The 19,830-nt window shown below is 41.3% G+C and overlaps 3 protein-coding genes across 3 annotated transcripts in view; 2 read left to right on the top strand and 1 right to left on the bottom strand.

The window, feature by feature from the left end:
• Positions 1-5,596: 5,596 nt before the first annotated feature.
• alkbh1 (alkB homolog 1, histone H2A dioxygenase) lies at positions 5,597-11,677 on the bottom strand. The gene is made up of 6 exons (XM_042072161.1): positions 11,531-11,677; positions 10,852-10,960; positions 9,499-9,661; positions 8,592-8,682; positions 6,751-6,944; positions 5,597-6,326 (listed from the first exon to the last, which is right to left on the bottom strand). Exons 1-6 carry the CDS (start codon positions 11,669-11,671, stop codon positions 5,873-5,875), a joined length of 1,152 nt encoding a protein of 383 aa, XP_041928095.1. The 5' UTR covers positions 11,672-11,677; the 3' UTR covers positions 5,597-5,872.
• A 151-nt stretch (positions 11,678-11,828) lies between these two features.
• LOC121693024 (SRA stem-loop interacting RNA binding protein) lies at positions 11,829-13,037 on the top strand. Its single transcript, XM_042072162.1, has 4 exons — positions 11,829-11,981; positions 12,255-12,313; positions 12,398-12,505; positions 12,869-13,037. Exons 1-4 carry the CDS (start codon positions 11,864-11,866, stop codon positions 12,935-12,937), a joined length of 354 nt encoding a protein of 117 aa, XP_041928096.1. The 5' UTR covers positions 11,829-11,863; the 3' UTR covers positions 12,938-13,037.
• Positions 13,038-16,445: 3,408 nt separating this feature from the next.
• adck1 (aarF domain containing kinase 1) overlaps positions 16,446-19,830 on the top strand; it is a 139,098-nt gene continuing 135,713 nt past the window's right edge. The window contains 3 exon segments of the mRNA XM_042072147.1: positions 16,446-16,519; positions 17,772-17,911; positions 18,556-18,639. Coding sequence (XP_041928081.1) covers positions 17,780-17,911; positions 18,556-18,639 — 216 coding nt within the window. The 5' untranslated portion in view covers positions 16,446-16,519; positions 17,772-17,779.

Below are 19,830 nucleotides of genomic sequence, written 5' to 3'. Positions count from 1 at the left end.
CTTGTTGTGACATAGCTGCAGCTTCTGAAAGCAAGCCACCTAACAGCTCCAGAAGCACTGGTGATGACAGATAACGTATGAGAATCTATTAGCATCTGTGAACGGCCGAAAGGTACAGTTTCATGTTCAAAAATCTTCATCTTCAAAAGCCATACAGAACAAAAACATCACTGATTGATTGTAAGAATGAAATTGATTGAGAACTGGTATTTATGGTTATATTGCAAGACAATAACTATGACTTTTGCACGGTGACCACAAACCTGTCACAAAATCGTATATGATGGATTGGATTGTATGTACGAGATGGTGACAGCAGATAGAGTGGAATCTAATGCTAAGGGAAGGGAAGTCAATTAATTACATAATGCTGGTTTCCACACACCACTCATTTCATTAAGAGAACTCTCCTTTAGAATTCAGATACATTTTCATGTTTCAGTTTGTTGATGTGACCATCGTTCATGTATACATGACTTCATTTGACATTTGATGTACGATAGACGACAGTAGGGCTGCAACAATTAATTAGTAGTTAGATTAGTTGTCAACTATTAAATTAATCACCAACGATATATTTTTGGTAATCAATTAATCAATTTGTGTCATTTTTAAAGGAAGATTCCTCAGAATGCTCTGATTCCAGATTCCTAAATTTCATTATTTACAGTTTTACTTACTCCTCTATGACAGTGAACTAAACATCTTTGGCGTGTGGACAAAACAGGGCGTTTATGGACATAACAGTGTATTCAGGACACATACAGCTAGTGGTTGGTTAGGTGATGTTTGCAGTAACATAAAATGTTTTAGCCTAAAAAAGGCGTGACATCGCTTAGAGCACCTTTAAGGACATAATCGTAGGCTTTGAGAAATACTGATCAAATTGTTTTTTACCATTTTCTGAAAGTGTATTGATTAAACAACTAGTTGATTAATCAAGAAAATAATCAACAGATTAATCGACTCAGAAAATAATCGTTAGTCGTAGCCCCATGCGGGAGTGTAGCGAGGAAAGCATTTCGCAGGTTTCTGCTCTCAGCAGAGCTCGCTGATGGCAAAACAGTTCGGGCGGGCTGTCAGCAGAGTTGTTTCAAAAAACAAAAAGTCTGTTACAAATAGCACTTTTCCTCCTGACTGAATGCAATCTTAGGGCCCAGTGAGTTGCTGGAAAATGCAGAGAAATGTTGAGACGATGATGACACGTAGCACCGGCTCGAGACTGTCTGTTCTGTCATCACTACGCAGCTAAACTGTGGGGGCAAAATAAGAGAATACATACATCGATGAGCAGAGTGACCTTTGCCAAGTTTAATCTCAAACGAGTGCAACAAAATGGCATTTTAAAACACTTTGTTTTGTTCTGGTGCGCCAAATGCCTTAACGTTGCATGAGCACGTCTGACTGAATAAGCCAACTTTAAACCTGAGCTATTCAGTTTTTCTGCTTTTTCTTTTTTCTTCTCCAGCCTGCCGCTTTCTTTTTTCAGGAAGAGAAATACATTCCTATTGCTCATAAAAACAGACAGGTATTTTTGGTTTAAAAAATGGATAGGAACGCAACCAAGACTCAGGGGGCACTGGGTAATGGAATGGCCCCCTGGTGTAAACCATTACGGCATCCACATCTAAATGTCAAAACACTGTCACCGCTATGTGAGGTATGAGTTGTTTTATTTTATGACTTTTAAACTTGAGGCGCCATTCCTTTAAACTTTCTACCTCTGTCACTAAGGACTGGAAGATTCCACAAATACTTAATGAGTTGCTCACGGCAACCACAGAAAAATTAAAACAATTTCATGTACCATTATTAGGACTGGGTCAAGTCTATCCATTTAATATTCTTGTCATAATAACAAAATTCATTCGTAATCGTAACATATGACTTCATACACAGCTCATGAAAAAAGGTTAATTAAAAAGGGAAATACTGTATACCATGCATTTCAATTGTACAACAATGAGGACTTGTCCTTAGCCTAAAGACAGATGGTGATTTAAATAATTATCAAGACATTGGTCAACAGGAATAGAAAATGAGCATTGATCTTTCAGGCTTTAGTGGTCAGAGCTTCTGCCATATTAGGCTGAGGGGTTGTACCTACTGTATTGTGCAGTGTCCTAGTAGCCATATTATGACTTGTTAAGTTATTCTTATGAATGTCCTTCTTTTTGAGTGTCTGCTCCTGAAAACAGGCTGTTGCTAACCTGACTTGGTATGGAAAAGCATTGGCTCACTATGCAGCTTTATCTCTCGTGCGTGTTAAGAGTGGCAGCCATGCTTGTGGGCTTGGGAGCCTCTTACTCAGAGCTGGCTTGGCTAGCGTCTCTGCACTGGGAACAGGGACCCCTACGGGAGAAAGCCCCGTCGAGATCCTCCTGAAGAGCCACCCCCCCACCCAATCCCCTCCAGCCCTAATACACTTATCTCCTCAGCCTCCCAGAGACGCAGGCAGCTTCTCCCGCTGAAATCTCTGCTCCCTCTCAGGAAGGAGCCCAGCCTCTGAGCCCAGCCTCTGGATACCTGACTGGACGGCTGCCTGCCTGCTGGTGATGGTGGTGCTGGTGGCAAGAGAGGATTCTACAACAGAGAGTGAGAGAGAGAAAAAAAAACAGAGAAGGGAAGAAAAGCGCCTGTGTGGCCGGCGCAGATAAACACCCGCCGTGGCTGATTACGCTGACACCATCGCGCCGTTGTAGTTCAATAGCTTATGTTGGATTAATGAAAGACAAGGAGAGGCTAAAAAAAAACACTGGGCCTGCATATTAATGGAGACGCTTAGCTGGGATTGAAAAAACTGGAAAGGAGAAGAAAGATAGAGATAGAGGAGAGGAGAGAGTGGAGAGTGGAGAGAGAGAGTGCTTTGGGGAGGCACTAGGGGGAGTGTTGTACCCAGGGAAGGGAGCGTCTGGGTAGGGAGGGAAGAGCAGACCTCCCTTCTCCAACATCCTGCATTTCAATGTGACTGCTGCAGTAATTATTGGTAATGGCAGTGATTATAAAAATGACACAGCAAATGCAATTTTGCCCCAATTTGCAACACTAATGTCCCCTCATTATCTCCCAAAACGAGGGCTTTTGAAGGTAAAACTCAAGCACACTGTTGAAAACCATCTTTCTTGCTGTCACGGGGAATATATGACCAAACAGCCGCTCGGCCCCACAAGCACACTCTGACACAGGCGCACACACAAACACACACACACACACTCTCTCTCTCTCTCTCTCTCTCACACACACACACACAATGTGCTCACACACTCTTCTGCATATAGAGATACGCCCACACACACACACACACTGCAATTGAGTAATAACAGGCATACATGGATGCACAAAGTGTTAATTAACATCATCCCCCTAATACCTTACTTGAGGCAGAATGGCTGTGGTGGTCTGGTGAGTAAAGGTCATTCTCTCTCACATCACATCAGTCGCACAACACTGATATTATAAGTTAAGATTTCACCCAGCGCCTCTCTGAGTTGACCACAGGTCCTCATCTCACCTGACCTATCCACTCCAAGCAATCAAACGCTGGCTGGGTCAGGTCGACGTCTCTACAACCTTCTCTACAGTCAATGATGACCGACATGCACAGGGAGCCATGTGATAGGTGCATCTTCTAGACGTCCATCACATTAATATAATGATGACAGAATGGGCAACTGTGAGTAGCACAACGCTATGATGCAAAAAGGGCGCATTGTATCCTAACGAGATAGCGGCATATAGCGCCGCGACGCTGCCAAGGCTGCTAAGCCTGCGCGGTGATGGATGTGTGTAATTGACTTTCCTGTAAAAACCTCCTGCATCGGGGAGGTAACACTCGGAGTGGCTCGATCTCGCCGGCATGTGGCTAATTTAAGACGCCGGAGCAGTGGGCTGGCCAGGCGGCGTTTCACGCTTCTGCGCCCTCGCAGCACCCGCTCGCGCTACTTGCAGCTTACCAGTGAGTGGTAATGACAGAGTAATGGGAAAGAGAGAGAGAGAGAGAGAGAGAGAGAGAGAGAGAGAGAGAAACGATAAGAAGCACAGATAAAGTGGCAGCAGTAAAAATTATATGACCGCATACATCATCTTGGCAGCGTATAATTTTATCTCCGAGGGCAGGGCCTTTACCGAGTGCATCGAAACGGATGTGGTACCGAGGGCACGGGCACAGGCTATGTGTGTGCTCAAGTGTTGGAAAGTGTCCCCTGTCCCCCTATTGTAGCTGGCCAGCTGAACAAATAGCCTACCTGGAACACATGATGGTGGTTTTGTCTCCATTTCTATGCATCTTTGTAGTGCGACGAAAGCACTGATGGTAAATGACTGCGCCTTCGGCCCCTGATTGTGCAAGCATTGCTGATTTGCCTTGAATGGATAAAGGCACAAAGAACAGATTGTGGCTGCAGTGCATTATCTTTACAGCATGTACATTATAAATGTATTCAGACAATTTCCCTCTATGAAACAAACTCACATATTGCAATTTTCATTGCATTAAAAGGAAAACATCATTATGTCCTGGAGGTGGTGTGGTGACAATTGCTTAGCTCACTTGGGCTGTTTGTTTAGTTTCCCTTAGCAGGCCACACAAAAGGTTCTAATAAACCAGTTTATTTTTTCCATCATGTGCAAGTGACCTTCTCTTCACCCAAATTGAGGTAATTAATCCTTACTCATCCTTCCTGGTCCACATGATCTCACAAAAGCTTTCTTCACAACAAACTGCATTTCTATGCCTTTTTGAGAGTTTAAAAATACACTGGAATTATGTTTTGGCAATGTGATTGGGGACATAATTTTCTTCTTACACAAAATAAATCAATATATTGTACTATAATTTTGTTGCATGATGTACAAAATATAAAATACATGTGTATAGTGTTTACTGTAAATGTAAAGTATTCTAATAACCGATTCTTAAATTTAATCTTAAAAACCCAACAGGAAGTTCTCTATTCAACTTCCTTTAACAGCCAATGGAAGACTCTTGTGTGTTTCCCCAGCACGGTAAGAGTGATCTTCTGAGGCTTCCTGGCACACCAGCTTTGTCAGCCAGGGTCCACTGAGAGGCTTGTCATAGACAATCTCTCTCTGGCTCAACACGGCTGACATCGATTGACCAGATTACACGCTGTCCCCTCAGCCTTCTCACTGAAGGTCAGCTCTGTTTAACGTCGCGGACGGCAGCCAGACCGGACAGTAAGGGGAGGGGGACGGGGGGGAGGAGAGGAGAAAAGGCTCGGTTATCACCAGGACAGGTGTCACGGTGACACATGGGAAGCCACAGATCACACTGAATAGAGAAATAGCAGAGCAACAACAGAAGGCCTGGATCTCCCAAATGAACTGCGCTGCTCTCAGGGGAACAAGAAAGAAAAGGCACACACACACACACACACACACACACACACACACACACACACACACACTGGAAAAGGAGACCTCCCTTTTCACTTCACTACCCTGCTGTTTTAAACTTGCCTTGTGCAACCAAACACACACCCACCTGCACTCAGTTTCATGTTTATTGCTGTGTATGTGTTTACTGTATGTATTATGTATGTATGCATGCGTGTTCTGTACTATTGGAAATTTTAACAGTGTGGGGATATTGGTACAGACCATCACCCGTCTAAATGGTTCAGCCCAAAACTTAATTGGGTAATTGGCGAGCCTTTTTAAAGGTGGGTTTATTTCACATCGGAAGAAGAGACTGGAAACACAGGAGGACACATGGAAGAGCCAGGGATCCAGGGCCAGGGAAGGTGTAGAGCTTGACTGACAGTAAACATCATACGGCACTGTCCATGCTTGCTTTGAAAGGTTTAACTTAAAACTTTTCCCTGTAAAACTTTTTATCTGACCTTGAATTATGTCAGGAGTCAAGGTCATATCCAGAGTCATTCCTCTTCCTCTTGGCTTTGAGATCCTCTTCCTCCTGTCCATGTTTCTCATGGTACCCGTCCTTAGGGCTAACTTCTGACCTTATGGAGGTCGTCTCTGTTGGGAAGGCCTGTCCATCCCCCAGGACCTGTCTGACGGTCATATTGACTCGGGAGGTGTGCAGGTACCTGGAGCAAAGCTCCCAGTCCTCTGTCGGGACCTCTTGGACGAGGCTGCCGGTGTGGAGGCCTGTGGTCTGTTGGGTGTCGAGCAGACAGGCAGGCAGGGGTTGGCCAGCAGGGGCGGGGACGATGCAGGGGACGGCGTGGTAGAGAAGGCGACTGGGCCCCGACATCACCATGATGTCACCGCTGTGCATGAACATGGGGGTGGCCGGGTCCTCCCTCCTGGTGCCGCCAAGCAGGAAAACGGCGGTCTGCCCGAAACTGTGCCCGTTCAAAATTAAACAACAACCATGTCATCCATTTTCAATGACAACCTATTTCCAATGCAAACATTTAATGGTCCAGTCATATTGAGAATAAGTCTTCCATCCTACAAAGTTTGGGTGGGCAACGAATAACACTATTTATGATATTAATGTCCAAACATGGCTCCCGAGATGGCATTTTCAGAGAGCAAAAATCCAAGGGCATAGATATGAAACATAAATATGAAAAAACATGAATTAAACAAAAATATTTTACAGGTCTTTGTTTCGGGGCACTACATAAACATTATGTAGACACACTTTTTTAGCAAAATCTGACAGGGCATCAACTATTTTTCTGAATTCTGTTTGATTTGACACAGAATGACCCAAACTGAAAATGGTGTGGACATGATGGACAAGACACAGCCATCTCTCACCTGAATGACAGAAGGGGGCGTGAGTGGTCAAGCTCGGACTCATCCACATGGATGCCCAGTGACGAGTCCGCGCGGTAGTAGTTCAGGATTCCAGCCTCGGCGGCGAAACCATAGAAACCACAGGCGGCAGCCACCTCTCGGGATAAGGAGAGGAGGTCTGGGGGAAACTGGGTGTAGTGGTCAGCAGAGTAGGTCTAATGCAAAAAAGCAAAAACAAAATAGTGACAAAAATGAAACTCAAAAAGTAAAAAAAAAACTAAACGTCCTCAGGCACTTTCACCCCAGAAAAATAACATTTCCATAAAGACAACCCATGTGCTATCGCTAACAGAAAAAAAACCCAAATGAAATTCATGACATCTCATGAATACCTGGAATCATCATGAAATGGAATCCTGACAGAAGTGAAAACAATATTCACGCCATATTTTCTCCACCCTAGCATGAGGAAAAATACTTTCCCCATTTCCTGCATGCTGTTAACGGGAGTGTGTAGGACAGGTCAGCCACCCACTGACACTTCCTGTGAGTTCATTTCAATTACTCGTCCCCACAACGGCAAAACAACCCGAATAATGACAATCACAGCCTCTTTGTTTGTCTTTGCTGGTCTTTCGCTTTCGCAGCCTCGGTGTGCCCCTGAGTCTGCAATGAGGCGTACAAAAACGCAATCAGTAGATAATCACAAGAGGCCTGTACGCCCCCCCCCCCCCTCTCCCTCCCTCTTTGTCTGTCTGTCTGTCTCTCCCTCTCCACCCCATCTCTCTCTTCCCCCCTCCCCCTCTCTCTCTCTCTCTCCTTTTTTTTTCGCTCTCTAAACAGACAAAGTAGACACAGTGGATTCAGATCGAAATGAGGCCGCTGGCTTCATCTCCATAGCCACTCAGTAAGGAGACGGAAGGGGTGAGGTGGTGTGAATGTGTGTGTGTGTGTGTGTGTGTGTGTGTGAGAGAGAGAGAGTGTGTGTGTGTGTGTGTGTGTGTGTGTGTGTGTGTGTGTGTGTGTGTGTGTATCTGTTTGAAATTCACAAGTTGTTGTCAGACATTTGGCAGTGTCAGAGCAGGGTTGAAGTTAATGAATCGAGTGTGCGACTCCTGACTGATCTAATGGGACAGAAGACTAAACACTTTGATGTAATTAGCATACAAACGAGACAGGCAGGCGTCATGCCTGCACTATTACAGATGAAATGTCTTGAAAGGGCCACACGGCGCTGAGAGCATCCTGGACACAGGAAGTCTCCAAAGAGCGGCTCCACTGGAAGCTGTAGCCCATCAAACCTTTTCTTCATCTTAACCAGGCCTTCTGATGTGAAAATATCTGGCACTAAGTGCTATTGATGGTGCTCATATAATAAGGCACCATGACTGATATCAGGTTTCCAGGAAAAGGGGTTATCAAATTGAAATTCAAAAACACACTGAATAAGAAATGCTACAGTCACCGAAAAAAATCCACACACACCGCGAGTAGCAGAATACTAATATTCATTAACAGACATCCTGCATGACAGCTATTTGGCATTTTATAATGATCCAAAACGATAGTATTGGATTGTGAGCGTAGATTCTTACGATTTCTCAGATTTTTAACGTGGTCCCATTTATGGGTCCGGGACCGGGTTCAAAAACTATATTTTTCTCATTTATAGTGTCTGAAATAGAAGCAGATTTTTGCCATCAGTGATAATGAGCTAATCAGCAGCTCTTGAGCTTCTCCTATAAGACTGGTCCTCAACGACCTTGACATTGTGGACATCATGTCAGGCTACAACATCTACTGCATGTGCTGGGATCTATGGGTCAGTACGAGGCCCTTTCGGTTATACAATTAGCCATTACCTTGGAATTCCAGTCGTAGTGGTAACCCAGGGTCACCCAGCGAAGTTTCTCCAGCAGGGTCTTAGGCTCCCTCTTGCCTTGGTTCTTCTTCCTATGACACACACACATACACACACACACACACACACACACACACACACACACGCGCACACACACACAATAATTTACATGATGTAAAGATGGAAGGAAGGTAAAGATGGAAGATGGAAGGACTACTGGAATACTGGAATACTGGAATAAGACCTTGATCAAATTATATTGCGCACGCTAAGGTATCACAGTGTATGCTTAAAGAATAGCAAAAGGCTTGCACTGCTAACCCAGATCTATATTCCACTATTGGGGTAATGTTAGGGTATGTCTATATCAGTTTTGCAGTGATTGAGTTTGATTTACCAGCTGGTATGTAGTATATGCTATGTTAGTCTCCTTCCATAGCACAGTGGCATTATGGGGAGGGCAAAACTACCACCGCAGGTCCACATTCAAATGTCTCGATCACAATATGACTGGGCCACAATATACAGATTTGTACCAATAAAAAAATCCTTGGCCCTTATTGCAGTGATGGATTAAGTGCAAGTCTAAGTCTAACTAAAACTATTTTACTAGGCAAAAAAGTGCTTATTGAACACCATAGGTAAGGGACCTGGAAATAATTTTAGTAATATAAGATATTTTCAGTGATTCTATCAACATCAACATATACACACACAAAAACAAACACACCCTCCACCAGCCTACCTAGTGAAGTCGCAGCCTTGTGTCAAATGTCACTGGACAGCTGCACTGAACAGTTTTATTTTTTTTATGACTCTCGTCATAACACATAACATGACATCTACACTATATCTACCCAGTGTCGATAACCCCAGGAATACATCAGGCATTAATGTACAGTACGTACCGCAAGATGTCGGCACTCTTGTTCCAGATGTCCTCTGTCTCTGAGGGGGACATGTGCATGTCCAGATTGCACACGTTGGGCTTCTGTGGGTATGTCTTCAGACACTGCCTGACCCAGTGGTGCTGGGAGCCCGGCAGGAAGGGATTTGAAATGAAGACGAAGCCTGTGGTAACCATGACAACAGCATCACAATAAGACAGCGTGCTAAAGTTGGACTGGCATTTCCACAACAATATTACGCACACATGACATGCTACTGTAAGTCAGTTCCATCAGAATCACAAAAGATAAATAACTCAACAAAAAACTAATCAAAAGTACAATGAAACTGATATAGGTTTAGCATTCACACAACAGGTTGCTTTCAAAGGTATAGTCAGCAGTAATAGCAGAAGCTGTGAGGCTCAAATATAACTTGGTTAACATTCTTGAGTCACACCAGAAAATAGCTCGAGTTTAAAAGTAACACCCCGTTCCCCGTTTTGTCGATTTTCACCAACACACTGGGTACCCATTTAGTGCTAGGTCATGCTCCTAGCGGTGACATTTAAACTGATGAAGAGTCATGCTCCTACCTGTGACATTTAAACATTATGCAGTGCACATTGACAATGTCAGAGACTCCATTCTGCTTATTTGTGAGTGTGACACCAAAATTAGCTTTTTGCTGTTATTTAAAGGTAAAATAACTAAATCATGTTGCTTTGTAAGAAAGCTAATTAAAAACAAAAAAAGCACACAGCACACAAATGGGTCATTCCATTTGAAAGCAACAGAGGCCTCCACATGGCCGTCATGGATTTACTTAATACTTTATGCAAATAATGTTGTTGTACTCAATAACTAGAGTGCACAGTTTCAGCCTTTATCTCATCTGGTGACTATATATGAATAACTTTGTAATTTTCTACAAACATTTATTTTTGCAGTAAAACTAGATCCATGACTGCTATTTAAAGCCTACAAATGGCTACAATGACACTAATCACATTACATATGAAGCAAATTCTAGATGGTCAGTCTGGAAAATGGTCTATAATCTGTTGATTTTACATGGAATTACCAAACAATGGATGACAAGAAAAATGTATACTGCTCAAAAAAATTAAGGGAACACTTCAATCATACACTGGATCGGTACTCTGACACTGTTTGGTTCTGAGCACAAGTAAAACTTTTGAGGCGAGTGTTTTATTTCGCAAGAGCTGTCAGACATTCTGTGAATGTAGTTTGAGAATGGAGAAAATGGTGGAAGGTTTCAAAAAATGGGTTTTAACAATCGTAGAAAACTGTAAGTGTTCCCTTCATTTTTTTTAACAGTGTATATACGCTACATTTATGGGCAATCACTACCTGAGTGTCCTTTCAGTCCAAAAGCCCTCCAGTCTTTAACAGGCCTCAGACCAGCTCTGCTTGCATCCGCCTCACTCAATGCAGAAGGGTTCAGCTCAACACTGAAGACCTAGCCATCAAATTGTGAAACCATATTATTACAAATGACCCTCAAGTTGTCTTGGACACATACTATGTGTGGTGTGCAACTATTTGCTCTGCTTACTTTGAATTACAAAAGTCTACAGAAAATTCCACAATGAAACGGACTCTTGTTGAACTGAGAGTACATGAACTCATTCATGCAGTGAACCAGTATCTCTGTTAGACTAGAACTAGGGTATTTTTCAATCATCTATTCAAGGATTCAATACACCTTTTGTGATAAACTACAATTCAAAAACTTAATCCACAAACGTTAATGATTTTACCTGGCACCCTGATATGGCCATTCTAATAATTCAGCGTGACCAATGTCAGTGTCATTTTACATTACACTACAAGAGTTACAATGTAACGTTACGTCAGGATGTTTTGAGGAAAATGCTGTCCTCGTCCTAGTGTCCACAAGATGAAACTACAGCAATTACTAAAATTGCAGTACTTAGACAACTCAAACAGCGTTTACAACTACTTCCAAGACCTCACAAGCAAGAGAAATCGTATGCCTATTCTTTTTCATACTAAAACTGAGGCTCACCATATCATTCTTTACGTTCTTGGAAAAATCAATGACATCACCAAAATCAGGTGGAGGATTTCGACGTTTATAGAACTTAAAAAGCTTTCTAAAAGCATCCTCCCCGTGCTCCAGTACGGAGGCTGCCATCTTTGCCATCATTGAACTATGACCTTTGAACCGAAATCTGGTAATACCCACTGATGATATTTTATGTAATCAGAAAATAAAAATAGACTTTACAATTTTACTGGATGTGCTAATATATCTGAAAATAAATATGTATGTAGGATTAGGTTTCTATTACAAAGATAGCGTTACAAAAACGCAGCGAGTCACGTGATTCAAGGTGAAATGTGCGAGTGCAGTCTCTCTGGTGCTACAGCGCAAGGACGAAACATGGCAGCAGCAACAGCCAGCAAAAAGGTGTTCGAGGTCTTCGTTTCCAGAGTACCCTGGACAGTCGCAAGCAGTAAGTGATACAAGCTTTTTAGGGATAACAGACTGTATTTCTGCATTTGGGTTTCTGACGCGAGCTCGCGAAAGAATTGTAGCGGCTAGCTGTATAACTAAGCTTCAGGCGAATGCTAATTGTAATGCTAGCCAGTTGATAACGTTGTGTCGTGTTGTCAGAACTTTTCTGCAACGTTAATTTGATTTTGCATTCATGGCTCATCGTATATGTGTCATTCGTATTTCACTGCCAGTCATGATATTGACCCCAACATTTATTTCCGTCATACAGAAGAGATGAGGGAGTATTTCGCACAGTTCGGACAAGTGAAGAAATGCCAAATGCCATTTGTAAGTATGTTTTCTTGACTAACTTTGTCTTGTGTGACTAAATATTATGTAGGCCAATCTAATTTCATTTCAATTCTAATACAGGACAAAGAAACCGGATTTCACAGAGGTTTTTGCTGGATTGGATTTTCTTCAGAAGAAGGTCTGCAGAATGCACTTCAGAAGGATCCTCACGTCATGGAGGGATCAAAGGTAAACCAAAATATCAAACATCTTTGATTAGCCTTACATGACTCCATCCCTCTCTGCGTTTATTTTAAGGGTCCCAACCATGTGAACGAATCATGTCCCAACATGGTATTGAGGGACTATGTAAATTAATTTTCATAAATTGTTCTTGATTAGGGGATGGTAAGGTTATAGAATTTCTTAAAATGACTTGGTTATGGTTATGGGATTTGGCAGCCGCCTTTGTCCAAAGCGACTTCCTGTACATACACATATACAAGCATGTAGCCTTCACTCACTAACATGCACGATCATATCTCTGGGGTATATCCTTATGGGTTCCTTAATTTCCTGAGTCTGATTTTGTCATTCTTGCTGATTCCTCAGCTTCAGGTACAGAGGAACAGAAAACCTTTTGTTGGCAGAAGGCTTGGTAAAGATGAGGAAGAAAGCTGAAGTTGTATGCATGTGGTGTCAATGTTTTTTTTTTTTTTTTTTTTTGGAAGTGTATTTATGATGTATGTCAGTTAAAATAAATAAAACTGTTTAAATGACATGTACTCATTATTGAGAATCATTATAAGATATTTAACCAAATTAACATCAGATAAATCATGTCTGATTGTGGATCACAATATTAAACATAACAATTGATCAACAACAAACAAACCAAAAAAATTGTAGCAATTTCTGATTCTTGGGCACTAGAAATTATGACTTCCTTAATATTATACATTTATTTATGTGAACATCATAAAAGGGGAACTGACACCATTACCTTAGTAACATTATCTTTTTGATGTAACTTCGGTTGTCAGCCCTGAGTACCTTGATGCGGAAAAAAATGTGCCTGTGCAGGGCTTAAAATTCATTTTTCAAAATGGGGGGGAATTCCCCCCTTAGGTTATTCGTGTAGGGGGATTTACACAATTTTTTTTTTTTTTGGGGGGGGGGGGGGGGGGGGTCGATTCTGATACCAAGTCAAGAATTGATACTTCTTCGATACTCGATTCGATTTTGGTGCCCCCACCACCCTGACGTCATCAGTAATATATACTGTAATGGGATCATTCACAACAGTGGACATCCTTGATTCTGCTTGACTCTCCACACACACACACACACACACTGAAAATGATGGCTTATGTGATATGTTTCTATTTCATATATTTTTAAATTCATATAGAGTGTATTTAGTTAATAATGTATTTTTTAATGTATAGCATTTTACTAGTAATTACTAGTAGCTAAACATGACCTGAGCTAGCAGGATAGTTATCAAGGAGCTCTTTCCAGATGTAAAAGTTTGCCATGGTTGCGCAGCCTATTTGCATAAGCGCAAAGTGGTTCTCTCTCTCTCTCTCTCTCCCCGTGTGTGTGTGTCTGCGTCTGCATGAGGCTATGTTCAATTCAACTCTGTAGTTGATCCGTCCGGTCAATAGCACCGCATTCACGCCACTTATGATTATATTAACTAATTCATTAATTATGGGCTGTAATGTATCTAATAATACTGGAGTTCAAGCCAGGTTTGGCCTTTTATTCAGCACTAAATGAATGAGTTAATGGGAGAGAGGTGTCTCCAACCTAGTTATTAATGTATTCATTTGAATTGAGGTTATACCAGTTTTCAAGCTGTTCCACAACTATCCTTCAATTAGTATCCGGTGACATTACTCATCAAACCTTTTAACACAATTTCAGCTTTTGCCATTACGTGAAAGTCAATTTGGCAAACTTCAGATGGAGCTGTTCATCTGTAAAGGTGAAAAGGTCACAGATGGTCAGGAGGCCCACTGCTCTCATTCTTCCTCCCCAGCTGTCTGTCATGTTGGATCTTGTCATGGTCCCTCGTTCCTTCGTCCTCTACACTTGAGAGGACGGCCCTGTAATCAGTATGGAGGTCTGTGGCGGAACAAACTGACTGGCTGTTGCTTCCTCACTAAGGGAATGTGACAACCACGTCCACAAATAATTATTTCACCCATAGTGTTCAGGATATGGTCTGTTTGAGTGTCTCATTTTACTGACTAGCTCACAGCTGAACAGTGCTAGAGCAATAGGATTTTTACCTGCTGGAGAAATGAAACTCCTTGTCATTGTTGAGCTGTGTCCTGCATTCATCACTAAATACTGTCAATTTATTTGCACAAAGGACCTAATATTAATTGTCTTGGTTAACCCATGTAAGGTGTTCATATTTTTGTTACTCAGCCAATGTTCTCAGATCTGGTGGACCCACAACATTATTAGGCTTTTAAATCAATACAGTCAACAATTTATGTAAAAATACTTCACAGATGTTTACTTTAGCTGAAATACCAATGACATCATAGATGCCATTTATGGTTCATATTTTCCATTTACCTCTGTGAGATCACATTTATGATCATATCATTTTTGTTTTTATTTGTACACGAACAAATTACAAGATAAAAATATTTTTGATCATTAATGATGTTATTTCTTAGAACTTCATCAGAACAAGTGAAAGTGTTTGAAATGTAACAATTTTGTAACTTTGTGTGAGAATAGCAGGTGCAGAAAGACAACATTCCCGCACACTGACACCTATACTCGCACACATACAGACGCACACACACAGCAAGCCCAGTTAGGAGGAGGACACAGTTAAGGTACATAGCACCAGCAATTATTACACTCGGGTCCAGTAGACAGTAGACCGAACACCATGTTAAAGTTATGTGTGTGTGTGTGGGGGTGGATTATTACTCTGTACACAGTGGTCGGAAACCACTATCCACTATGCAATTCCATTTAGCAGATTTTTAGCTGATTACATCTGCATATCCTTTATCAATTTTTGACATAACTTATGGAGTGTTTCTTTTCTCTGAGAACATTTTCCCAATAGGCATAACAATGAAGAATACATTCTTTTAAGAGATTAGGGTGTGAATTTATATGAGGATGTGAATTTATATGAGGATGTCTTAAATTGTTAGGAAATATGCAAGTGACATGCATCTGAGTAAAGAATTAGGGTTGAAAATGACTGCTGAGGCTAATGGTATCAGTTTATACTTCTCATAGAAAAAAGGAAAGGCATATGTCGTATTTCTGCAGAGTTGACTTGATCCAGTGGAAGAAAAAACACCAATATGCCAAAACTTTCATCTCTGTCCTTTACTTTGTATGCCTAAAAGTGCAGTGTCTGAAGACATTTTCCCTTTGATTTTTATTTAATCAGGAAATAAATGCCCAAAGCATTATGACACATTGTTCAAGTGAGTGTAGAGGCAGACACATAAAAGCGAACTCCACTGGGTGCATTTACCCCCCTGTGGTGTAAAATGTTACACATCAGTCTGCCAAGTAGGCCTACCCAGTCAATAGTCCTGAAACGTATTCAGATCGGCTGGAAAAATACTAAATGTGCTTGATGTATGTAGGTGCTTTGCTGAATCTGCAAATGTCTGTTTTCAACCTAGCCTCAAGCCAGTATTTTTCTTTGCATAGATGTCTGACTTTTCCTTTTGAGAGCTAGGCCTACAGGAGTGGCTTATACAATTCTGTTGCTTGAAATTGAATAATCTTATCTGCAAGTAATTGCTCTGTTCAGAGTGCTTTTAAGACAGTGAAATCGGCATCAGTATTGTTTACAGAAGCTAATAATAATAAAGCTCTGTGGGTCTGTCCATCAGCACACATTCGTATTTGAAATCTTACAAAACAGGCAGACAATTGCGCATGTTTTGAATTGACATATTTGAACATGCTCGACTAGAATCAGATCCCACGTGTTCATTTCTCGCGCGTAAATATTACGTTTTGTAGTGCAGTTAAGAAATCGCACTCTTTCACGATTAAAATAATATAAATCGACAAGCGGTGTAGAACAACTACAACGAGTATGCTCATACTTGATAGTTATTAGTGACAAAAATGGAATCAATTATATTTGGCAGCGTTGTCATTACATTAATTGGCTTCACTACAATACTTCAATACCCACAAAGCATTGCGACTCAATTGACAACACCGGGACTCGAGTTGAGAGGTCGCTCCAAAAAACCGGTGAGTTAATGACAGTAGCACTAGTAAATGGCAACATTAGATTAAGGTACCTCCTGCCACCTAAGGATTTAATCGAGTGACATGTAGAGAAAACTGTTCAGACAACTTAATTATTTTGATATTCTGGCTTTATTAACTGACTTCACTCTCTGTGCTTATGAAACTGGCTAGCTTGTCAGTTGCATAATACAGTGTAAGTTAGCGGCTGGCTAAACGTTAGCTGATGTTAGGTTAGATGTCATAAAATGTTTAAGTGATGTACACAAATTTACAACATTTTATTTTCCCGTGTTAATCATGAATGTTCTTACAAGATGTTTTAATTCATCACCCTCTCCGTAGCAGTCAGGGTTGATGTTTGCTCTCTGATTTTAACTTGACCCATGGTGAGTGTGGTACAGTAGATTGTTTGACAGACATTCGGCTTTCGCTATTCAGTAAATGTAACGCTGATACTAGTAGGCTAATACGATTGTCATAGAAGATGATATGGCTACACATCTAGTAACCTAGATTATCCTGTTACCTCTCCCACTTGTCTTACTTTTCACAATACTTACTTACGTTTTGACCATCACAAACATTCACATTAACGTTACAGGTTTGCATTTCATCTTCTGCTTTTAACAATTCCCTTGTGACGCATGCTATTTTAATTTACCAACCCACCATGTTTTTGGCACAAGGTCACCTAGTGCTAGCTCATGTACACTACCGGTCAAAAGTTTGGGGTCACTTAGAAATTTCCAGTCCACTCCGTTATAGACAGAATACCAGCTGAGATCAGGGCAGCAGTTTTCAGATTACATTATGTGCTTATAATTACAAAGGCTAAAATGAGAGCAATTACATTTTTTTTTTTAGCAGATATGTGTCAATCATAGAATTAATTATTACAAGCAGAAGATGAAATGCAAGTCTGATGGTCAAAATGATAGTCTTGTGATGGTCAAAATGATAAAAGTATTGTGACAAGTGGGAGAGGTGACAGAATGATTGACTAGATGTGTTCTTTCTATGACAATCTCTCAATGTCTGGCAAAGATCCAAAATAAATCTTATTTTACCGCACTGCCATGGTTTCCCTTCAAACCTTCATTTGAGAGCTCTACATGTATTCAGTGTCAACATGCTCTTTTGCAGTAGTGCACTGTAGGAACTACCACTGTTTTATACAAGTTTATACGTAAGTTATACGTAAGTGACGGCACACAAAGAGAACTTTGCTAAAAAGTACTGTTATGTCTTGTAGTGCCTCTCATGGCTGCACGGCTGTTGAAGGTGTCTACTGTCGCCACTGCAGTGTTCGCCTCATCTGGATTTATCCTGTACAACAAGCATGTGGACCCAAATGACATCAGTGTTATTCGGTTCGGCAGAGCAGCAGCAACGGTATGTCCTCATTGCTCGTCTGTAGACAGACATCCCACTTGTCTGTTACAGAACATGATTGTAACACTATGAATGTTGAATGTTTTGCTCATCATGTTAAAGTGGGAAACTGTCCAATTGACAGGATGATTGTGACTGGAATCAATATCCTCTCAAAATATTAGCAAGTTGCGTGGAACTGCAAAACAACTAAAAATAAACATCTCCAGTCTATTAAAGATGTGGACATAGTCTTATGGGAATAGGCATATGCTTTTATTTACAAGCTATCAGGCTCACTTTAAAAAGAGGTTAGCCTAATTATTAGTTTATTTTTACATATATTCTCTTGAAATCATCTGTATGAATTCCAGTGGGGAAAAGGAAAGATTAGTTGTACACAAGTTATACACAGGCCAAGATATTGTATCTTTATGCCATAATTTGGGGCCTCCGGTAATGTCCTGTCCTTGTAATGCCACATCAATATCTATTTATAACAATCTGCCACTCATAATCAGAACACAGAACACAGGCTGTGTGTGTGTGTCTGTGTCTGTGTGTCTGCCTGTTTTTCTCTGTATTTATACTGTGTCTAGCATCGATTTGACTTAAACCTGTAAGGCCTATTTATTGTTTTTTTTTCTGTATTATTGTGTATGCAGACAGCGGTCATCAGCTATGATTATATCACAGCTTTCCGGAATGTGCCATTTGGAACAGAAGAATACTGGGAGCTCAAGTCTAAGGTAAGAGCAGCTTATGAAGATGGATTATGAAGCCACTGGTTAATGCCTGTGAAGAAGGAAATATCTTCCTCCCTCCTTAGCATTGTGTTACTTTGGTAGAATAGCACTACTTTGACTCTCGATTCCTTTGGAAATCCTTCAGAAAATGCTCTAAAATGGATTTCGGCAAATAAATCAACAAGTCATACTCATTGGAAAAATGTGGTCTTTTAAGCACAGGTTTATCTGAGAATCAAGGCATTTTACCGTAAATCCATTTGCAAGTCCGTCAAGACCAGGGCGGTGGTAGTGTAGTGGTCAAGGAGCTGGGCTAGCATGTAGTAGCCTGAAAGTTGTGGGTTCAATTCCCTAGCTTCCACCGTTATGCCCTTGAGCAAGGCACTGAACCCTGAGTTGCTCCGGGGACAATTGCCCTTGTAATATAATTGACATATGTAAGTCACTTAGGATAGAAGCATCTGCTAAATGAATACATGTAAACGTGCACTTGGTAACAAGATAAGCTTGACAAGACATCAGCAAGGCTGTCCCTGATTCACTGAGATGCAATGAAAATGCTTTTAGAGAACAGCTGGTCTCGGGAACTGTCTTTGTCTTGAGATGAACGTTTCAGCAGCGTATGTAACTGCACTGTATGGCTCTCCCTGCAGATGATTTTGTTGTGCACAGTACAGTAATGGAACAAAACAATGGAACAATGGAACAACAGTAATGGAATGGACATTAGCAAGAAATGCAGACACCAGTTTAAAATCCCTTGAGGAGCTTATCTAAACTCTTACCTGTGTTGTGAAAATTACAGTTCAGCAATTTAACTTGCAACCTCGGCCATGTGAGCCGTGCGCGCCTGTAGGGACGCTGAAACCCACGGGGCTTAGGGCTAGTCAGTCTCTAGCCTGCCTTTTAAAGCACCATGCAGTGACCACTGCACAGCTATGAGCCGCCTAGCCTTTGTTAAATATGCACTGGTAGAATATGAACAAGTGACTATGGATACATAACAGGGATAATATTCAGCTTTCTTGATCATCCCGTTGGTTTACAGGGGATACTTTTTTTTTAAGAAAAAAGTAAAAAAAAAGTCTTCAGTGGAATCAGTCCAATTTATTTGAAGAATTCAGAGTTCTCTAACATTACGGCTTTGCTACAATTCACCTGATCGTTCACATCATAAAGCCCCTGTGAAGACTC

The sequence above is a fragment of the Alosa sapidissima genome, chromosome 19, assembly GCF_018492685.1.
Source record: "Alosa sapidissima isolate fAloSap1 chromosome 19, fAloSap1.pri, whole genome shotgun sequence".
NCBI classification, from domain to species: domain Eukaryota; kingdom Metazoa; phylum Chordata; class Actinopteri; order Clupeiformes; family Clupeidae; genus Alosa; species Alosa sapidissima.
Note: the sequence above shows the minus strand (reverse complement) of the source record. Positions and strands in the feature narration are given on the sequence as shown.